The sequence below is a fragment of the Triticum aestivum genome, chromosome 6D (assembly GCF_018294505.1).
Source record: "Triticum aestivum cultivar Chinese Spring chromosome 6D, IWGSC CS RefSeq v2.1, whole genome shotgun sequence".
Lineage (NCBI taxonomy): Eukaryota > Viridiplantae > Streptophyta > Magnoliopsida > Poales > Poaceae > Triticum > Triticum aestivum.
The window spans coordinates 23,353,215-23,374,796 of record NC_057811.1 but is presented as its reverse complement, the minus strand read 5'-3'; the positions used below and the strand labels follow the sequence as shown (position 1 = coordinate 23,374,796).

The 21,582-nt window shown below is 47.6% G+C and overlaps 2 protein-coding genes across 5 annotated transcripts; one reads left to right on the top strand and one right to left on the bottom strand.

Moving 5' to 3' along the window:
* Window positions 1–855: 855 nt before the first annotated feature.
* LOC123143181 (uncharacterized) lies at window positions 856–9,840 on the top strand. Of its 4 annotated transcripts, none has more exons than XR_006470717.1 (9): window positions 856–1,132; window positions 1,672–1,930; window positions 2,057–2,285; window positions 2,372–2,522; window positions 2,631–2,816; window positions 3,038–3,074; window positions 6,449–6,994; window positions 7,084–9,110; window positions 9,381–9,840. XR_006470717.1 is itself a non-coding variant. In XM_044562025.1 (9 exons), exons 2-9 carry the CDS (start codon window positions 1,443–1,445, stop codon window positions 8,775–8,777), a joined length of 3,216 nt encoding a protein of 1,071 aa, XP_044417960.1. In that variant the 5' UTR covers window positions 863–1,132; window positions 1,388–1,442; the 3' UTR covers window positions 8,778–9,272. The 4 variants fall into 4 exon arrangements, 3 of the variants coding, with proteins under 3 accessions (XP_044417959.1, XP_044417960.1, XP_044417961.1); XM_044562025.1 differs by lacking the exon at window positions 9,381–9,840 and adding an exon at window positions 1,388–1,556 and having other exon boundaries at window positions 863–1,132; window positions 7,084–9,272; XM_044562024.1 differs by lacking the exon at window positions 9,381–9,840 and having other exon boundaries at window positions 7,084–9,272.
* Window positions 9,841–10,853: 1,013 nt separating this feature from the next.
* LOC123143182 (uncharacterized) lies at window positions 10,854–15,845 on the bottom strand. The gene is made up of 14 exons (XM_044562027.1): window positions 15,538–15,845; window positions 14,049–14,736; window positions 13,860–13,974; window positions 13,546–13,663; window positions 13,271–13,369; window positions 12,890–13,183; window positions 12,706–12,813; window positions 12,313–12,384; window positions 12,158–12,244; window positions 11,862–11,933; window positions 11,660–11,749; window positions 11,482–11,589; window positions 11,329–11,397; window positions 10,854–11,242 (listed from the first exon to the last, which is right to left on the bottom strand). Exons 1-14 carry the CDS (start codon window positions 15,805–15,807, stop codon window positions 11,168–11,170), a joined length of 2,265 nt encoding a protein of 754 aa, XP_044417962.1. The 5' UTR covers window positions 15,808–15,845; the 3' UTR covers window positions 10,854–11,167.
* Between the last annotated feature and the right edge of the window lie 5,737 nt (window positions 15,846–21,582).

The window sequence follows — 21,582 nt, the reverse complement described above, 5'->3', positions numbered from 1 at the left end:
TTAGGTTGAACAGCTCGATGTCCCTGAAACCCAAACCTCCATACTTCTTATGTTGGGTCATAGCTCTCCAAGATACACACTATGGTTTCCGTTGACCTTCTTTGTTGCCCCCAAAAAATTGGCTGATGAGTTTGTTCAACTTTTCGCATAAACCTCTTGGCAACTTGAAGCAAGACATTGACAAAATTGGAATGACATGTGCCACAGATTTAATAAGATTTCTTTGCCTGCTGCTGAAATAGTAATCCAACCCTTCACCTTAGACCATAACACGTCTGTTAGGTATTTAAAAGCTCCCATCTTGAAAGCCCGCCTATATCATCTTATTATACTTGCTCTAATACATGTAAGGCATCTCCAACACTGATTCTTAAACCGTCTGCAACTGTTCGGACCGCTTGTTGCCCATTGTGGTTAAACACGGGAGACGCTAAAATGAAAATCTCTTTGACTTTAGAACTGTCTCTCTTAATACCGACCTTAGCGACTAAACAAATGCCTCTATTAGTGATAAATCTTGTTCCCTTAAACAAACCATCTCCACTAACACTCTAGCCCCACTGTCTACTGCGTGTGGACAACAATCAGTCGGAGCTGGATCCTCTTACGTACGTCTCACTTATGTTGCCCCACTGACCTGTGGGCCCGGGGCCACATGCCAGTGGACGCCACGGCACGTCAGGCGATCCGCGTCCCAATCAGTCCACGTGCCGCAGGACTTCTGGCAACAATCAATCCGTGCTCGGGCCCATGAAGTATGGACCCTACGAAGGATTCTCACAACTGTTGGGCTGCTCGGCACGTGAATCGGGTGACAAGATTCGATAGCTACCACTAGGTTGCCTTTTCGCCGGAATACCACCTGTCATGGTGGTCAACCACCATTCGCATTTTTCGGCGCTATACTGCTCGCTGGATGGAATCCTCCATCCATATATCATTTCCGGCCGTCAACGAGAGCAAGCGCTCCGGATCCGCTCCATATCTCTCTCTGGCCGTCCACCAGAAAGCTCGTGGATCTCAGAAGCTTGCCGGTCGACGAGCAGGCCGGCCGGTTGCTCCCCGGCCAGGTCCGCTCCAAAGCTTCTTTCCCTGCAATCAGCAGGTCATCGATCGACCTCTTGGACCGCAGGTTAGCCCAAAGCTTATGCGAACTCTTGCTTAATTTTTACCTACAGCGTGTTTGGCAAGGTCTGGAATAGGGGATGGAAGTTCATAGGTGGCAGTTTGCTGGGGAATTTGGCTTGGAAAATGATTATTAGTCTCAAACGCATATTTGATTTTTTAGAAAAGGAAACGCGTATTTGATGTGTGTGGTCAGAATTAGCAGCGAAAACTTGAGCAACTTTCCTATCCAGTGTGAATTAACACGGGGCCCTGTTATCAGAGAGACACGTCCAACAGGGACCTAGTCAATCCTGGCACTAGCAGGAGATATTACCATGGATACAGGCGCGACAACAAGGGAGTTTACACTTGAGTTCTTGGAACAAATTACTGATAATTTTTCTGAAGAGCGTGTCATTGGCCGTGGTGGGTATGGAGTAGTTTACAAGGTATACATATATGACTATTAGTTTTTCGAAAAAGATATGATTATAAATGACAGTTTATAATTTCAAATAATACTAGTACTTGGTACTGTGTGTAACCCATCTAATTTGCTAACAGGGAGTACTGGAAAATGGGGAAGAGATTGCTCTCAAAAAGCTACATCACATGCCTGGGCTTGACGACACACAATTTAGGAATGAGTTTAATCACCTTATGAGGGCCCAGCATCCAAATATTACCCAATTGGTTGGCTACTGCTATAATCTAGGTCATCAGCGCATTAAGTACGGTGGTGAATATATTTTCGCCCTTGTGGAAGAAAGAGTACTCTGCTTTGAATACTTGCAAGGTGGAAGCCTTGACAATCATATTTCTGGTATGATGCTGCTCTGCTTGGACCATATTGTTTTGCATGTAAAGGGAAATTATCCCTTAAGTTATGCATTTCTTAGCTATCTGTTAATATACGTCTTGGTAATAGACCGCATGTTTACTTCTACAGATGAGTCGTGTGGACTCGATTGGCCCACACGTTTCAAAATTATCAAGGGAGTCTGTGAGGGATTAAATTACCTACATAATGGATGCAAAGATCCAATTTACCATCTTGACTTGAAACCTGCGAATGTTTTACTGGACAAGAACATGTTCCCGAAAATTGGAGACTTTGGTTTGTCAAGACTCTTTCCTTTATCACAAACCTATATAACAAGCAAAATTTTAGGAACACCGTAAGTTGACACGTTGTCATAAGTAATCAATTTATTTTCAAAAGAGATTATATAAATCATTATATTAAGATATATATACCATGCAGTGGATACATGCCACCAGAATACATTGAGAGACGCGAAATCACATCGAAGTATGATGTATTCAGTTTGGGTGTTATAATTGTGCGGATAATAGCAGGAGATGAGGGCTACTCCAAATGTGCATATATGTCTTTGGAAGATTTTCTTGAGCATGTATGGAAGATTCTTTAGTCATCAACAAAGTTTCCTTCCACAAATATTATAATCATGTTGCCCCTTACTTTCCATCCTACTTTTCGCCATCGTGTTCCAACTTTGCAGGTACATGGAAACTGGGGAAAACGGCTGAAGGAAACAATGGCGTTGCATACATCAGAGCAAGTTAAGACGTGCATTGAAATAGCGTTAAGGTGTATGGAGGTTGATCGTGAGAAAAGGCCTACTATAGCAGAGATTGTCGATGAACTAAACTTGGTTGATACTGCAGAAAGTTTGCCTACAGGCCAGGTATATATATACATGTCCCAACCAAGCACTATAGTAGGGAAATGTCAAAATTGTTGGCATAACTGAGTAGGGCACCTGTTGTTTTATGCATGTTCCAACCAAGCACTATTTAAGTATGCCTGAAAAATAAAATGTTGTTTAGTTGGACTAGCAAGATTTTTAAAGAGTACACAAGGCTCTGCTATAAACAAGAACTAATCCTCATAACTTTGTTGTTGCAGGTCGCCAACTTCCGAAGCAAGCAAAACTCAAACTCAGGTAAACATCTCGGTTAAAACTGTATATATCATTCAGTCGTGGATGCAAATAGCCAGTGGGGAGTGACGTGGTTGAATATGGATGAGTTAGTGGGGAAATGTCGTAGCTGAGTCTCCTATATAATTACCTACAGTTGCATTGCCCTGAAAACCATATTTTTCTTGGCAGTTTGATATTTACCCAACAGATAGGCAAAAGTTTTAAGAAACATATTGTCCCAAGACATAGTATAAGTTTTAGAAATCTAACTTACTTTCTCAGCCATTGGATGAGAGTAGATGTATGATGGTTTGCGTGAAATCCTAACTCGTACTTTTGTTAGTGTACACTATGCAAATAGCACATGGTCATAGCTTTACATATCGGCTAGACAGCCAAATGTTCATCACATCCATAAGAGTTCAACAATGTGAGTGTAATAAGAAAAATGATTAGAAGAAAAATTGGTGGAGGATCCTTCGTCTTTGTTATGACCGGCATAGGGGCTTAGCCCAGTGGGTTATGGCCCAAGTATCTTAATTAGGGGCTTAGGCCAATTATCTTATCGTGTCTTTGTTATGACCGGCATAGGGGCTTAGCCCAGTGGGTTATGGCCCAAGTATCTTAATTAGGGGCTTAGCCCAATTATCTTATCGTATTAGGATCGTTTGCTTAGGAGTCAAGTAAACCTCTCTATATAAGGAGAGGAGATGTATCAATCTAATCAAGCAAGAAGCAATCAATATTTGCTCGGCTTCCCTTAGGGAGCCGGGAGACCTAAACCCTAGCCGCCTCCTGCCTTCGCCGCCGCTGCTCCCGTCGCAAGGACGGCGCCACGCCGCCGGCTGCCGCGCACCAACCCTCGCCCTTCCCCCTCCTTCCCCTACAACCTACGCCCTAGATCCGGTAGGGCCCTAGCTCCTACCAATTTGGTATCCAGAGACTCGGGCTCGATCATGTCTTCGTCAACGCCAACGCCGCCGCTGCCAACCGTCACCACCACCGGTTCCCCCACGCCGCCGGCCCCGGTCACCTCCGTTGCGCCGACAACCGCCGTTTTCATGCCGGAAGAAGTCACCAGCATCTTGCGGGATCTCGCGACGGCCGTCCAGGGCATCCATCTGTACCTGGCCGGGCCGCCCGCACCTCCGCCGGCTGCGACTACCGCCGCCTACGGCCACCCCGCGCTGCCGTGGCCGTCCCAGGGCGCGCCTGCAATGCGCGGGCCACCGCTGCCGCCGTTCCAGGTGGGGCACCCCAGCGGGCCGCCTCCGCCGCTGTTGCACCTGCCCTGGTACTCGGTACCCGCGGCGATCGCCGGGGCCCATCCGTCGTTCCAGCCGCCGCCCGCCCCAGTGCCGTCCTGGCCACAGTGGCCCGCGCCGATTCTCGCGGCGCCTTCCGCGCCCGCCCCAGCGCCGCAGTGGCTGCACTGGCCCGCGCCGGCCCCAGCCGCGCCGGTCCAGCTTCCACCGCCGCCGCCCAGCTCCGGACTGGGCCAGTCCACACCGGGAGGCCTCCCGACCCAGCAGGTCCGGTTTCCGCCGTCACCGTCCCAGATCCCGGCCTGGCTAACCGAGACGTCGCCACCGCCAGTTTACATGGAGGCCAGGGACCCACCGGTACCCACGCTGCAGTCTGGGGCCTCGTCCGGCTCCGCGGGGGCCTATGACGGTCTCCCCACCGTTGACCGGGCGCCGTCATCATCACTGCTCCGCACCGCCGAGCCGGTCGGCCATGGCGCGCCGACCCAGACGCCGCCACGGTTCGCCAAGATCGACTTCGCCACTTATGACGGCACGGAGGACCCGCTTAACTGGCTCAACCAGTGTGAGCAGTTTTTCCGTGGACAGCGCACGCTCGCGTCGGAGCGCACTTGGCTGGCATCCTACCACCTCCGCGGTGCAGCCCAGACCTGGTACTACGCCCTCGAGCAGGACGAGGGCAGCATGCCCCCTTGGGAGCGCTTCCGTGAGCTCTGCCTCCTTCGTTTTGGGCCCCCGATCCGCGGGAGCCGCCTTCCCTTCACCTCCACGGTTCAGGACTTCGCCGACCGTTTCCAGGCCCTGGCATGCCACGCGTCCGGCGTGACGGCGCAGCAGCGGGCCGACCTCTGTCGGTGGACTTCCGGATCACATCCGCGTGGACGTGGAGCTTCAGGGACCCCAGGATATCCAGACGGCCATGTACTACGCCCGCGCGTTCGAGCGCCGCGCGGTGGCCATCCAGCAGGAGTCACCGTCCCAGGCCACTGGGTCGCTACCATGGCCAGATCTCGCTCCGGGTCGGACTGTTCAGGCTTCCGCGGCACCCCTCGCCGCGACCGCGGCACGCCCGTTCCACCGGCTCACCTCGGCCGAGCTACTCGAGCATCGCCGCCAAGGGTTGTGCTTCAACTGCGACGAGCCCTACACGCCCGGCCACGCCTGCCCGCGACTCTTCTACCTGGAGGTTGTAGACTACATTCCGGAGGACGCCGTCGCCGCCGACCTTGCCGCCCCAGCTGTCGCGAAGGTGTTTGACGCTGGTTGATCACCTCGAGGAGTTCAGCAAGCGCTTCCCCACCTTACAGCTCGAGGACGAGCTGTTTGTGCAGGCGGGGAGAAGTGTTATGACCGGCATAGGGGCTTAGCCCAGTGGATTATGGCCCAAGTATCTTAATTAGGGGCTTAGCCCAATTATCTTACCGTATTAGGATCGTTTGCTTAGGAGTCAAGTAAACCTCTCTATATAAGGAGAGGAGATGTATCAATCTAATCAAGCAAGAAGCAATCAATATTTGCTCGGCTTCCCTTAGGGAGCCGGGAGACCTAAACCCTAGCCGCCTCCTGCCTTCGCCGCCGCTGCTCCCGTCGCAAGGACGGTGCCACGCCGCCGGCCGCCGCGCACCAGCCCTCGCCCTTCCCCCTCCTTCCCCTACAACCTACGCCCTAGATCCGGTAGGGCCCTAGCTCCTACCAGTCTTACTTGCTACTACACTCTTACCCGGGGCTAGGACCTGCCAACTCCCCGATGATGCTTCATTATGAGTCAATAAAAGCGCTCTTTGTTGAAAAACGGGACCTGCCAGCTATATTATGTTGATGATAGCAGTGGGGAAAGAGGGAGGGAGGTTGAGATGAGAAGTCCGAGAACATGGGAATGAGGCGACTGGCGCAACCATGGGATTAGGATCTGTGGCTATGTGGACGGCATCACCAGGGGAGGGACTGACAGGAGCCAGGGACCTCTCCAATAGTTCACAATTGCATTAAGACATAGTGTACTAAACCTTAACTATAGCGTAATAAAAATGTGTGACAATTGCACAGTTTGGTACTTGTGAATATTACTCCGTTACCAAACTCATTTGGTTTTTGTAACTGCTAACTCCTTACATTGTTACTTGATGGCAGAGCGCCGAGGCAGAATCGTATTCTCTGCCACCTACAGGCCCCCGGTGCCATTCGACATCTTCTCCTGCCCTGTCTCACCTTGGTCCACAGATGATGAGCTCCACCTCACCGATGGCGTGTCTGACAACTACAACGGGAGCCCCATCCCTCCCGCCGCGCTGAAGACCCTCCTCAAGAGCCCGAAGCTGGCAAACGAGGTTGATGTTACCGACGCGGATGTCGACACCGGCGACGTCTCTGGCCTGGTCTTCGTCTCCGAGAGGGACAATGGCCTTGAGACGCTCTACATTGCCATATGCTTTAATGCTGATAACAAGGTCAAGGTATTCTCTCTTGCTGACATCTTTGGAGCCGCCGACTTCAGCAGCATGCGCCTGGAGGACAGTGGCTGCATCGGCGGCGGCTACCGCGTGGGATCTCACAGCGTCGACCACTATCTCATCTTCGTCTCCACAAAGGAGCCTGTGCATGCACGTCGTGGCCCTTGGACCATCGTGTACAAAACCAACCTTACAACAGGCATGACGGAGCGCCTCACGCCACAAGGTATATATATTTCATGCACCAATCAATTGATAATCTCTTAGTATTCCCATTAATCATCTACCTGCATCATATACGATTGACATGTGCAGGGATATTTGATTTGAGTCCGGCCGTTTCGCCCTCGGGGAAGACGGTAGCAGTGGCGTCATTTCAGAGCAAGAGTTGGAACGGCGACATTGAGAACCTGAAGACTGACATCTACGTGATGAACTTGGATAGCGACCAGTGTCAGGGCCAGGGGCGCAAGCTAATCATCAAGAATGGCGGCTGGCCATCCTGGGGCAGCGACGACATCATCTTCTTTCATCGACTCACCAGTATGGCCCTTCTATCGAGCCTGATTGAAACATTTTGGGCTGTGTTCCGGTACGACATCAACACCGAGGAGACCGTCCAGGTTACTCCGGGAGGATTGGATGCGGTGACTCCTGCGGCCATAAGCGAGACCAAAGTAGCGGTGGCGACCATCCGCCAAGAGCACAAGTCCAGCAACGTCCGTGTGCAGGCACAGTACCGGCACATTGAGATCTTTGAGATGGATGTGCCGGGGCTGCCACCGGTGCAGATCACCCGTAAGATGAGGCAAAAAGGCGATCACTACAACTCTTTTGTGCTGGATGGTGGGGGCCGCATTGGATACCACCGCTGCAGGAGTGAGAGTGACCTTGTGCAGAATGGAGACGACGTCCCTCAGAACTTGCACAGGCTAGAGTCCCCCATGAGGGACGTCGGTTTACTTCGGGTATCTGGCATGTTCCCGACCATTTCGAAGGACGGCTCCAAGCTCGCCTTTGTTAACAGTGAGTTCAAAGCAGTGTTTGTAGTGGACAGCCAAGGGCTGCGTATCATATACGAGGAAAGGAGCCGAAACTGCGTCTTCTCCCCTGTGTGGAACCAGAACCTCGACAAGGACATCCTCTATGTGTGCATAGGCACCACCTTGAACTCTCACCGACTTGAGATCTTCGCCATCTGCAATGCCTCTGGCCCTGCAACAGGGCAAAATGTCGTAAGACTCACCATTGGTGGGTACAACAACGCATACCCGTCGAGCAACCCAGATGGCGACAAATTTGTCTTCAGGTCAACAAGGGATGGATTGGCGCCGCACAAGAACCTGTACATAATGTTGCACAGTGATAACGAGCAATTTGGGGAACATTCGAAGAAGTGGCACAGACATAATGAAGAATTCGAGGAACCTTGGCAGACGCGGCTGACGAAAGGGAAGTGGACAGATACCCATTGCCAGTGGTCCCCAAACGGGGACTGGATCGTCTTCTCATCGACGCGCGACAACCGGCTGGACCCGAGGCACTTCTCCGTATACCTGGTGAAGGCGTTCGACCCGACGGTGTTGATCAGGGTGACGAGCAGTGGGGGTGATTTCGGCGGTCAAATAAACCACCCAGTGTTCAGCCTGGACGGGAGGAGCATAGCCGTGACAGTGCATCTCGTGGCGGCTTCCGTGGACCCGGTCTCACTGCCGAACTTCAAGCATGGAGTGCGGCGCTATAGCGACATCTTCGCTGTGGACGTCCACCCAGACGACGAGGAGAAGAAAATGAAGATAAACGTGAAGTTGAAGTTGAAGAACAAGACGGAGAAGGAAAAGTTGATGGGATTCCGCTTCCGCCGGATCACGCACAGCAGGTACGAGTGCGGGACGCCAGCCTGGACGATGGCCTTCGCCGCGACGGACACAAACGCGCTGTGGAATATGTTGCCAGACATGGAGCATATGTACGCACTGGGTGTCTGTACTAGATCCGCAAGCCCTTGACAATCAATTGTTGACTCAGTAGCTACGTAAAAGCCGATGTCGAACAACAAGGGTGATGCAGGACATTGGGAATCAAAGCTTCTTGCAAGCTGGTTCGAGAATCAGCCCTTTCTGGATTCTGGAAGCAAAACTTCCATTTCATATGTGACTGTCAATGAGCATCGTTGTAATGTTGCTGTTGCTGCTGCTGCTGCTGCTTGGGATGGGGAGAATCTAATGTAAAGATTCTAAATCCGTGTATAATCTGTGGACTTACTGAACTAGTTCAGTTAATTAGTACTGTTGTTCTTTCTAGTGCTGAAGATCGCCCAATTTGGATGTTCCATCCTTAAGGTGAATACTCTGCCAATTCCATGGTTAGCAATTGGGGCATTGTGCCAGTGCATACTCCTGCTGTGTTGAAGTTTGGCTCCAAAACGTAATTTGAGTAAGCGCCGTCATGTAGAAGATGGAACCTATGTATTTCTGTTCTGAAAATGAATCAGAAGTTCAGTACATCGCCTCTTCTTCGAATGTATCCTGGCGCGCCAGGCCTGGGCAATGCTTTCTGTCTGACATTTTTGGTGTGCCGCTGGGTGCTGATTTTCTGCGTACTGTTTTCAGGGCAAAAGTTGGCTAGGCATAACAATGCTGTCATTGCTGTGGCACAAGATGGTGGCAAACGTTGGAAGATGGCAGGATATTCACTCGAGGCTGCTCCATCGCGCTGTCCTGAGGATTGCCTGGAATCTGGAGATGAAGTGGATCAGGTTGGTATCTTGTGTTCGACACCAAAAGCTGCATCGGCTAACGGCTCAGCGAGCTCCCCAAGCGATAGGCGATGCTTGATTTTCATTTTCCGGTCTTTTCCTTGTCCCTGTGCTGAGCTATTCTGGGTTCACACTTTTGGTTGAGTGATGCGGCTCTCTAATCCTTAACTGTTCCTAGATGATGTTGCTGGCTGCATGAGAAATGGAACCAGTGGGGAAACCCCTAATTTTCTGTAAAAAAAAAGTTACTACATCCGCCCCCTCTGTTTACATAATCACTAGTAAGAGATTGATATGTCTAACATTTTTTATTCTGTGTATGCAACCTAGTACCTCTCATTCAGTATGCAAGTCTTTTTGGATATACTGAAGTCTTCAAGATGATACTTAATTTGATTGTCAACAAAAACTGCAGTCATGTTGTCCCACAAAAGAAATGTTTATACATTTAAAAAGGTATGTTTCACGATAAATCTAATAATAACATTTTGATGTTTTGGGTGCTATAGTGGGTCTGACTATATCTCATCTAGATGTGAGATAATACCTCACATCTAGGTATGACATAACCATGTCACATCTAAGTTGGGTTTGGGCTTTTTAGTCTTGGTTGTTTTTGTTATTCGTTGGGCTTTGTTGTTGTTGCACAAAACTGAAAAAAAAAAAGACAGACAGAACAACAAGTTGTTCACAGGTGAACCGGCTACAGCTTGTCTCGTGTCGTGAATAGGCTACGTTAGAGTTTGGCACGTTTGAACCATTGCATGTGGCTTGATGAATGAATGCGTAATGAATTTGGTAAGACAGTGAGTCTCCTTGGCGAAAGTATGAGGCCTCTTGATGTAGAGCTCGTGAGAAATGATGTGATGTTTTTTTTCTTTTTTCTATAAACTATTTGCTCAAATAAAAATTATTCGTAAAATTTAGAAGTCCACGAATTAGAAAGGGATAGGAAATTTATAAAAAAATCACGAATTAAAGAAGTTAGCGTATACAAAATTATGTTCATGAAAAAATGTTGACAAATTCGGAAAAAGTTCATTAAATTTTCTTAAACATGAATTTGGAAAAATTCCTGATTTTTAAAAAGTTCATAATTTCTGAAATCTGTATAAACTTTATTTTTTGCTGCTCCCGATGGAACAGGATCACTGCGTATTTTCAGTTTTTTGACTACGCCGAGCTGGTTTTGCAGAAATTTTGAATTAGAGTGACTAGTCACAAAAATGTGCTTGATTGAATTCAGATGGCTAGAACTCACATCGCTGGATAGATATATCATGACCACCCTGAAATCTCCTCAACTCAGACAGCAGAGGCACCAAAATGAACAATTTTAACCCAACTTAACATTAAACTACATCTGCACAACAGTTCTCCCAACCAAAGCTTCTGTCTCTAGACCCACGATTCACTCACGTCACGTAGGGCCCCATCCGGAACATGGAAGCTCGATATGAATTTGGTAAGGGAAAACACCAGAGATTTACAAAGTGATTAAAAATGACAAAATCTCGTTCTGCTGGCGAGCTCTTCGTCCTAGGAGTCTCTTCCTCTCCGGTGAGATCGAGTTGAGTAGATGTCATAAAATGGTCTCATGAAAATTGGCCGTGTGCAGTTCCCGCGTGGAAACCCTGATGATCAGCTCACCCTGTTTGTGCACATCAAAATTGCCTCTTTCAGCCCTTCTTTGTCTAACGACGTCTCCACCATCACCTGCACAGGAGTAGGCCAACACTATGTGAGCAGCTGGAAATTTCATTACCCTTGCCGATTCAATATAAGCTTAACGTAGGAAGTACCTCTTGCACATTGTTTCCATACCGCGCAAGGACCTTATACTTTTGGCCAACCAAAGATGCCATATATACCTGGTAAGCAATATGTGGTTTCAGTTCCAGGAACCAGGCTGCGTGATTGTGCGACCACGAAACACTAAAAAACTTTCATTTTACCTGGAATGTTGGAGCTAATCCTGGGCTCCGGAAGAACCTTCCTTTATAAACATCTTTAACTTGCTCTATGTTTTTCAGCTCCTCAATAAGGGAATCCACCTCAGGCCACTACAATAGCCTAGATGTTAATACCCAGAACCCTCAAATCATGCTCAATGAAAAATAAGCTCGTACATACCTCAAAATCTGCTTGTGCAGGTTCTAGAGATCCATCAAGTGACGCTTCATCGCCAATGACTGCTTCCAAAGCTCCTACTGGCGGACTTGGCTGCATAGCAGGGAAAAAGACAAGAACAACTGAGAAGAAAAATAACTATATGAAGTGATCTGACACTCAGAAAACACGAGGACAAGGGGGGAACCGCCAAAAATGTCAGTACCTTTACATCTTTAAGTGACAAAAAGATACGGCTATTGTTGAAATCCAGTTGAATAACTTTAGCATCAACAACCTGCAATGAGAATAACTTTAGCTCCAAAAATTATGTAGAATTATGAGCATTTTAGCACTATAGAATTGAGTTGAATATAGTGACCCATGTAACAAATGAGGAAAACACATGGTTATTTCCGAGAAAGACATAGATTCATTCTCCAGAGATTAGCAGCTTCAATAGAAAACTTAAAAGACCAAAAAGTTAAATAACAGGGTCAATCACAAATTCTAAAATATTACCTGACCAATTCTGTAAGAAACTGATGGATCTAAGGTCTCATCCCAGGACACTTCCCACTGCTGAATCAGTGCAGGAACTCCTTCAACCTTTGAAAGAAACAGTTAGCTGCTGAACTTGAAGAAAAAAGACATACAACAAAAGGAATGAGACCTACCTCAACAAATATCCCAAAGTAAACAAATCGCTTGATAGTGCATGTGACGATATCTCCAACATTAAGCCTAGCCTGCATAATAAGAAAATTATATTTATGGTTGTGTGCCAACAGGATCAGATACACAGGCAATGCCTTCACTCCAATAGGATACTAAATGCTGGCAAGGATCTATTTCAGCTCAAGGAATGACAGTGTCACCAAGACTAAATTTTTCTGATTATATTAATGCGAAGGGTGCAGCTAGTAAGAACTACGATGCACGTACAGGAAGCTTAATAAATGTTCTTGAGCAAAACTTAGCTAAATCAATGAGACAATTTGATTTGAAATATTTAATAGGTTTATGTGATTTCATCATAAAATCGAGAATTTTAAAGAGTCCAGAAGTACCATCAGGCTTTTCCTTTTCTGAATCAACTCGTCACTTTCTTTTGGCCTCATGGAGAAAAATAGTCGCTTGGAATTTCTATCAGCCAGGACAACTGACACTCGGAGCCTCTGCAAAACGATGGAAATGTTACAAAAGAATGCAAATGAGTAGTTTAATATTGGGACACGAGGACCAGAGTCATACTTGACCGATAAATGATGATAAGAACTTGGATTTCTCTTCATCATATGTTCGAAGAAGTTCTTCAAACTTCAGCCTAGACTGCAGAGTTCCTTGGTCCTGATGAGCTACTTCTGAAACTGATTCTGGTTCTATGCTCCTATCACTAACCTCGGGACCTTCCTCCATGCTCATACTCTGCTTGTACAAGGAAGGATCACCACCCTTCCTTCTTAACCAAGTCTCAAAAGCTAAGAATTTCCATTTGGTAGCAAGATTACGATATGGTAAGAAACCTATCATTGAGTCGAGTGACACCTGGTGAGGAATTCAAGACAAAGCTCAGACAGAAACAGGGATATAATATGATAAGAATAAGCGATTTTAAAAGGACCAAGTACATACCACAAATCCCTTTGCACTGCAGTTAATAAGTTCTACCTCAACCCTTTCTCCAGTACTTGCATAATGCTCTAGCCTTGTCCAGTCACTCTCAGTAATGTCCTGTATTAGTGATTCGGTAGCTCAGTATTCATATTCACAAGAACTTAAAAAGACTATTAGGGGGGACTATCTCCTCCCACAAAAGTTGCATTCGCTCCAGTAAGTTCCGTTGTTATTTGTGCACAACAATCAGATGATGAAGCTCAAATATCCGGAGATTTACATTACGGCATTACCTCTAATGTTGATGATAAGACATTGCCCCCATCGTCAACATAACTTTTTTTATCATCACTATCACTTCTCTTCTCAGCATCCACTTGAGATGGTGAAGTTTCAACAGGCAGGTCTTTCCTACAATGTAATAATTGCCACATTAGCTCGGCAGGTGAATCAACGTGGAGGAAACCACAAAGACAATATTAGTTCGCAAACACAAGAACAGAGACAACGGGGATAAATAGTGCAACTCGAGCTTCACCGAACCATTGGATACCACATGATGAAAATGTTCATAAAAATACAACTGTAGTGTTCCATCAGAATGTACCTCGGTCTTCCTTGCAAGAAAGCTTGCATAGAAAAATTGTTGTCGGTCACTGATGGTTTATCCAGAGCAGGCGAGTCTATTTGTTGAGTTAAACTTTCCTCAGATGGTTGCAGTCCTTGAGAATACTAACATAACATTAGCGCCATCGATGATAGAAAACTAATTACAGGTCTCTTATGCCTTCCTTACCTTCCTCGCGTTCATTGGTATCCTCTCCAGCAGCAACTAAGGTCGAGCCAAGTGCATTAGCAGTCTCTTTTGCGGCCTCTGGCTTTTGGAGAAGAGAAATGTTGGATAAATCCTCATCCATATCCTTCCTCATTTTCATGTCGACATTTGGTTTCATCTTCAGCTCCGGCTCCTGTTCATCATCTTCACTCTGATGCACAACGGGTTTACGCAAGGTGACGTCCACAATATCCTCTGTTGTGGTACTTCCAACCTCACTTAACTCGGTCCCTGCAGCTAAACTCTCCTTGCTAGGCCAACTATCTTGCACCAGCTTAGCTTGTACTTTTGGTTTGCTCCCCATTGGCCGCATCAAGGTCAAAGAAGGCTTATTTACCTTTGGTTTGCTCACTGCTGGTCTCATGAAAGTCAAAGGAGGCTCAGCTTGCTTTGGTTTGCTTCCTGCTGGCCGTATCATAGCCAAAGAAGCCTCATCCAGCTTTGGTTTGCTCACTGCAGGCCTTGAAACACCCAAAGGTTGTTTTTCTTTCATTGGTGCGCTTATTGCCTCTCCTGTGGTGGCAGTCTTGTCCGTCTTATTAGCCTCCATGAACTCCTTCAAAATAACATCCAGCGTGTCCTTTTTGCTGGCAACTAGTTTCTCTACATCGAGGGATGAAGCATCCGGGTCTGACTTCTTGAGCAGTATCTGAAGTAGTAATTCCAGAACATGTAAGGGGTCACAATTGCTGAGAATAATCAAGCGACATAAACCAAACGTTTCAGAAGTTCAGAACACAACACCAATGTGTACTGCCAACTTGTCATATTGTGTGACAGACGGGTTCATGGTTAACAGATCGCAAGAGCTAAGCAATATATCGGGACTCGTACTTGAAATCTCTCTACTTCCGTACTTGCAAATAACAGTAATACAGCTAGCATACTTGCATTCTTGTAAAATGACAGTAATTAATACACCTACTCGCATAAGGAACTGCTTATGGGTCTCTGACGAATAACAACAGGGAACAGTCTGTGTTGCCAGAAACTTCCCAACCAATATAAAACTATAATTGTCTAACAGAAACAAAATATTTTAGAAAACTAGTTTGGCATGATTGATATGAACTAGTAAACTGTGAGGCCCAACTTAAACTAAATCTAGTACAGGCGGGCCATCCAAAATCAAAGACAGATAACAGCACATGGGACAGTGTATTTTACTAAAAGTTGCGGTGGTTTTTCACTATGAAGACAGAAACTAAAGTAATGGAAAATGCAGCTAAGTTTGAACACTAAACTACGCGCAAGCATGCATTTCAACTGAAATGCTCACTGTCATCATACCGCTACAAAACACACCAATATCTCACAGAAAATTATATACGGATTTGCATCCTGAATTTCCAATGTTCAGGTGAGAGTGAGACAGCATTTCAAAACCTTATCCAGAGCCTAGGGACGAGACGAACCGCGGCAATACTAATTAAGGGAGCAGAGGAGCGACCTTGGCGAGGGTGAGCTTGGGGTCCTCCCCGAGGAACCGCCCGAACTCGAGCTCCATCATGTCCCACTTGTCTAGAGCCGGCAGGTCGCCCCCGCCGTCCCCGCCCCCGGCGCGCGGCGGCGGCGGCGCGCGGACGAGGCGCACCCGTCCGGCGCCGGTGCGCGAGTAAGAGGAGGAGGCCCCTCTGCTGCCGCCGCGGCGGCGGAGCGCGACGGAGGGCCGCGCGGCCGCGAAGACGCCGGCCGCGGGGGCGGCGGCGAAGGCTTCCATGGCTGGCCGGAGAGGTTTATTGGCCGCGGAATGGAGAGGCGCGGTCGGTGGTAACGGATAAACCTGCGGCCTTGGCCCCCCTTCTCTCCTGGCGGGGAGGCCGTGAATGGCCGGATTTTCGCCACGTGGTCCAGCCTGCGCCGTCCGATCGGAAATCGGGGCTAGTTTGCAGTTTTGCTTGCAGAAAAAAAAGGCTTTTTATTTATTTTCATTTATATTCTCTTTCTGTTGTATAGATTGAATTTATTCTCTTTCTTTCGAGAAACGAACTGGCTTCAGGTGAGTATATGTACTACCAAGAAATAATCATAAGCACTACACCGTATCTGGTGCACCGGAGTACCGGTCCAATCTACAATTGTTGCATATGTACCTAGGAGCCATTGCCAATTTTCGCATTAGTCTGATCATGTCTACTACGCGGTGTTTTGGCTCCTAGGTGCATATGCACCCATTGTCTAAACACACATTCTAAAAAGTTGAAAAATTTGAAACAAAAATTCCATGGGTATATCTGGACATTTTATGTGCATGCACAATGTTTCGATGAAAAACAACGTTTTTTGTGGCTTGTGTAAAAAAGATAAAGAAATGCAAAATGAATAGTTGTAGTGAAGCATCAGAAATTATCTTTTCTACACAAGGCACAAAATACCTCGTTTTTCACCGAAAACTTTGTGCACGCACATAGAATGTCTGGATATACACGCGGGATTTTTGTTCGGAATTTTTCAACTTTTCAAAATGTGTATTTAGACGATGGTTACATATGCACCTAGGAGCCATTGCCAATTTCCGAATATATATCCATCTTGTTATTAAGCTTTAGCTAAAAATTCAAAGTACACCACGAGAAACAAACAAGACGAGCATCTATCGCCGGACTTGGCAAATCCGACCCCACAAACGCCCGCGGACGTGTCCACTTACACTGACCGGTCAAACCTTGAATTTGTCTTCTCACAACCGGACACCTCAATTACCATACTTCAAATCCATACAAACTCATGCAACTACGTCGATGCAATTACACACATCGTCCGGCTACTAAAGGGTAGTCCGATGGCATGTTAGTGATGTAGGGGTTGTTTGGTTTGAGACTAACTTTGCCTAAGGTTGCCACACCTAAGGTTAGGCAAGTTTGACCAACTTGGGTGGGTGTTTAGTTCAAGCCACACCTTAGGCAAGCCACACCATGGTCCCACATCACATACACTCAAAAAGTATGGCAAGATGCCCTTAGGCTTGCCAACTTGTGGCTCTCATTTTGAAGAACTAACCTTAGGCAAGTGTGGCAACATTGTATGGCAAAGTGTGGCATGGTTAGGCCTAGAACCAAACAGCCCCAAAATTTGGCATGTTTGGCTATGGTGGAGAAGATCATCCACTACTACCCTTGCCCTTCCCAGCGCCCTTGTCGTCCTTGTCACGGAAGTACCGGTCGAAGATGTAGTAAGGATCGAGCCGGATCTGCCCGTCACCGAAGTTGTCCTCACCGTCGTTGTCCTCCTTCTGTGACAGTCCGGACTGCTGAGTAAATAGGCAATTTTTCGACTAATTTAATCCATAAATAGATGAGTAGCATGGCATTGACAGAATTAGCAACATACTGATACTGATCCAAACGAGCACGCACTACACAAACAGTAGACAGATCTACACATAATGCTAGTACTGCTAATACGGAAATAATCAGGAGAGGGATATACGCGTTATACCCTCCAGTAGGCCATGCAGAAGCCGCCGCGGCGGTGGCGGCAGCAGCGGTCTCCTCGGCGGCCTTCTTGTCGGCCTCGAGCTTCTCGGCGGCGGCACGTTCGGTGTCGGTGGACATGGTGATGATGAGGGCGACGCAGACGTAGAGAAAGTAGACGAACAGCGAGCAGTCGCATAGTCGCTTCCCAAAAACCTATTCGCCCCTCTCCCGTACAGGAACCGGAGGGACGGGGTTTCGGAGACCTGCTCTCCCGTCGACCATGTACGCGGCGGACGGGATGGAGTCACCGGCGGCAGCAGCAGCAAAGGAACGACGGTGGGCAGTGCGTGTGAGCAGATGTGATCTGTTCGTGGCGGCTAGGGTTAGGAGACACCGCACACTTATATAGGCGCAGCCGCGTGGACAGACGTGGGCATGTCATGGCCCAGTTGTCAGAAACTCTCCGTTAGTGACTGGCAAAAATAAGTGCGTAGGTGTGAGCTCGGCTCAGCTCATTCCCGCAACCCGCAGCCCATCGTGACGAGGCGTGGCGTGGCGTGGCAAGGCGGGCAGCGGAGGAGGATTGCGCGAGGGCCTCTTCTCTTCTCAAGCTCCAATAACATGTAGAAGACAATCCCTTATAAAGAGGTCCAACTCCTTCTCCACTAGCGGGGTGGGACTAAACTTTCCACTGCACCTAGTGCCAATAAACCCACATGGGCCCTTAGAAAAATTTCAGAAATTGCTAGGGCCTAAAGCCCATCTCAAATTTCAGCAATCCCCCACCAGATCTCGTGGGCCCATTGTGTCCTTTGTTATTGTTGTTTCGATATACCAGTGTTTCAGTGAAGACCTGTTAAGGTTGAGCTTCACCTAGAGCAAGTAGCTACACTTCTTCACAACTGAACAATGGACTATGCCTTGAATTGTCAGTTTCGCGTAAAGAAGCTTCACCACATATCTTACTAGTACTAGGCTGCCGAAGGCTGACCCCTCGGGTGGAGCATAGAAGTCACACTCCTGGCCTATTCATGAGCTTACTAGAGATCATCCCAATCTCATAGACTGTGACCAGCAGTCGGGCTCATATAGGTGTGTTCCTCCAAAGATCGCTCTGTAGGATAGCATCTTGCTTACATAAGCTTTGGAACACATTAAGACAGTAGTCATCCTACCATACAGTATCGAGAGTATCGCATCTCCAATGGAGTGGGTTAGTATAGTTACTCTCCTCAGTTCACTACTGGCTCGTTTTCCCAGGTCCTACTTCACGGGATCTCCGATCACATAGGTTGGGTTACCACCATGGCAACTCATGTGGGTCTCATACCCATCTCCCTCGATGCATTATCTATCACAACACGTGCTAGCCCTTTTGTAAAGGGATCTGCAGATTCTTAGCCGTTTGGACATATTCCAACGCTATCACTTCGGAGTTTCTTAATTTTCTTACAGCTTTTAATCTCATTCTTATGTGTTTGTTGGACTTCATGTAGTCCTTTGAACTCTTCACCTTGGTGATGACAGTCTGATTGTCACAGTTCATAAAGATAGCCGGAACCGGTTTATCAACCAATGGCAAGTCCATCAAAAGATCTCGAAGCCATCCTGCTTCGACACCAGACGTGTCTAATGCTATTAATTCAGCTTCCATTGTCGATCTCGTTAAGATCGTTTGCTTGCAAGACTTCCAGGAAACAGCGCCACCTCCAAGAGTGAACATATACCCTGTTGTGGCCTTCATCTCGTCAGCATCAGAGATCCAATTCGCATCACTATACCCTGCAAGTACCGACGGGTATCCGGTATAGTGAAGTCCATAGTTCATAGTACCTTTCAGATAGCACATAACTCTCTCAATAGCATGCCAATGTACATCACCCGGTTTGGAAACAAACCGGCTCAGTTTTCTCACAGCAAATGCGATATCAGGCCTCATTGCGCTCGCTAGGTACATCAGTGAACCAATAATTTGAGAGTATCTCAGTTGATCTTTAGCCGTGCCTTCAAACTTTCGAATCAACACGCTAGGATCATATGGTGTTTGAGATGGTTTGCAGTCCGAGTATCCAAAACGGCTCAACGCCTTCTCAACATAATGGGATTGCAGAAGTGTAATCCCACCCTCATTATCTCTCAGTAGCTTGATGTTCAAGATAACATCAGCCACACCAAGGTCTTTCATCTCAAAGTTCAGAGATAGAAACGACTTAACCTCCTCAATGACTTTGAGGTTGGTTCTGAATATCAGTATGTCATCAACATACAAGCACAGTATAACTCCTTCGCCCCCACCATGGCCATAGTATACACATCTGTCAGCTTCATTAACAACAAAGTCAACAGATGTCAAAGTTGTATTAAACTTATCATGTCATTGCTTAGGTGCTTGTTTCACGCCATATAAAGATTTCAGCAACCTACACACCTTTCTTTCCTGACCATCTATCACAAAGCCATCTGGCTGATGTTGGGGAATGCAGTAATTTCAAAAAAATTCCTACGCACATGCAAGATCCATCTAGGTGATGCATAGCAACGAGAGGGGAGAGTGTTGTCTACGTACCCTCGTAGACCGAAAGCGGAAGCATTATGACAACGCGGTTGATGTAGTCGCACGTCTTCACGATCCGACCGATCCTAGTACCGAAAGTACGGCACCTCCGCGATCTGCACACGTTCGGCTCGGTGACGTCCCACGAACTCTCGATCCAGCTGAGTGTCGTGGGAGAGCTTCGTCAGCACGACGGCGTGATGACGGTGATGATGAAGTTACCGACGCAGGGTTTCGCCTAACCACTACAAGGATATGACCGAGGTGGAATCTGTGGAGGGGGGCACCGCACACGGCTAAGACAACTGTCAACTTGTGTGTCTATGGGGTGCCCCCTCCCCCATATATAAAGGAGTGGAGGAGGGGGAGGGCCGATCCTCTCATGGCGCGCCCCAAGGGGAGTCCTACTCCCACCGGGAGGAGGATTCCCCCCTTTCCCTAGTTGGAGTAGGAGAGGAAGGTAGGAGGAGAGAGGGAGAAGGAAAGGGGGGCGCCGCCCCCCTTCCCTAGTCCAATTCGGACCCAAGGGGGAGGGGGCGCGCGGCCTGCCCTGGCCGCCCCTCTCTCTCCACTAAGGCCCATATGGCCCATTAGACTCCCCGGGGGGTTCCGGTAACCCCCCGATACTCCGGTAATTGCCCGAACTCACCCGGAACCATTCCGAAGTCCAAACATAGTTGTCCAATATATCAATCTTTATGTCTCGACCATTTCGAGACTCCTTGTCATGTCCGTGATCACATCCGGGACTCCGAACAACCTTCGGTACATCAAAACACATAAACTCATAATACCGATCGTCAGCGAACTTTAAGCGTGCGGACCCTACGGGTTCGAGAACTATGTAGACATGACCGAGAATCATCTCCGGTCAATAACCAATAGCGGAACCTGGATGCTTATATTGGTTACTACATATTCTACGAAGATCTTTATCGGTCAAACCACATAACAACATACATTGTTCCCTTTGTCATCGGTATGTTACTTACCCGAGATTCGATCGTCGGTATCTCAATACCTAGTTCAATCTCGTTACTGGCAAGTCTCTTTACTCGTTCCATAATGCGTCATCCCACAACTAACTCATTAGTCACATTTCTTATAAGACTTATAGTGATGTGCATTACCGAGAGGGCCCAAAGATACCTCTCCGAAACACGGAGTGACAAATCCTAATCTCGATCTATGCCAACCCAACAAACACCATCGGAGACACCTGTAGAGCATCTTTATAGTCACCCAGTTACGTTGTGACGTTTGATAGCACACTAAGTGTTCCTCCGGTATTCGGGAGTTGCATAATCTCATAGTCATAGGAAAATGTATAAGTCATGAAGAAAGCAATAGCAACAAACTAAACGATCAAGTGCTAATCTAACAGAATGGGTCAAGTCAATCACATCATTCTCTAATGATGTGATCCCGTTAATCAAATGACAACTCATGTCTATGGCTAGGGAACTTAACCATCTTTGATTCAACGAGCTAGTCAAGTAGAGGCATACTAGTGACACTTTGTTTG

Bases quoted from the DNA above. Each gene is read 5' to 3' on its own strand.
- LOC123143181 (XM_044562024.1), top strand. From the start codon at position 917: ATGGAATCCTCCATCCATATATCATTTCCGGCCGTCAACGAGAGCAAG. The intron at 2,523-2,630 runs GTATGGAAGATT...CCAACTTTGCAG, and splicing joins TGGAAGATTTTCTTGAGCAT to GTACATGGAAACTGGGGAAA. The intron at 3,075-6,448 runs GTAAACATCTCG...ACTTGATGGCAG, and splicing joins CAAGCAAAACTCAAACTCAG to AGCGCCGAGGCAGAATCGTA.
- LOC123143182 (XM_044562027.1), bottom strand. From the start codon at position 15,807: ATGGAAGCCTTCGCCGCCGCCCCCGCGGCCGGCGTCTTCGCGGCCGCG. The intron at 13,184-13,270 runs GTATGTACTTGG...ATTCCTCACCAG, and splicing joins GCAGTGCAAAGGGATTTGTG to GTGTCACTCGACTCAATGAT. The intron at 11,398-11,481 runs GTAAAATGAAAG...ATTGCTTACCAG, and splicing joins GATTAGCTCCAACATTCCAG to GTATATATGGCATCTTTGGT.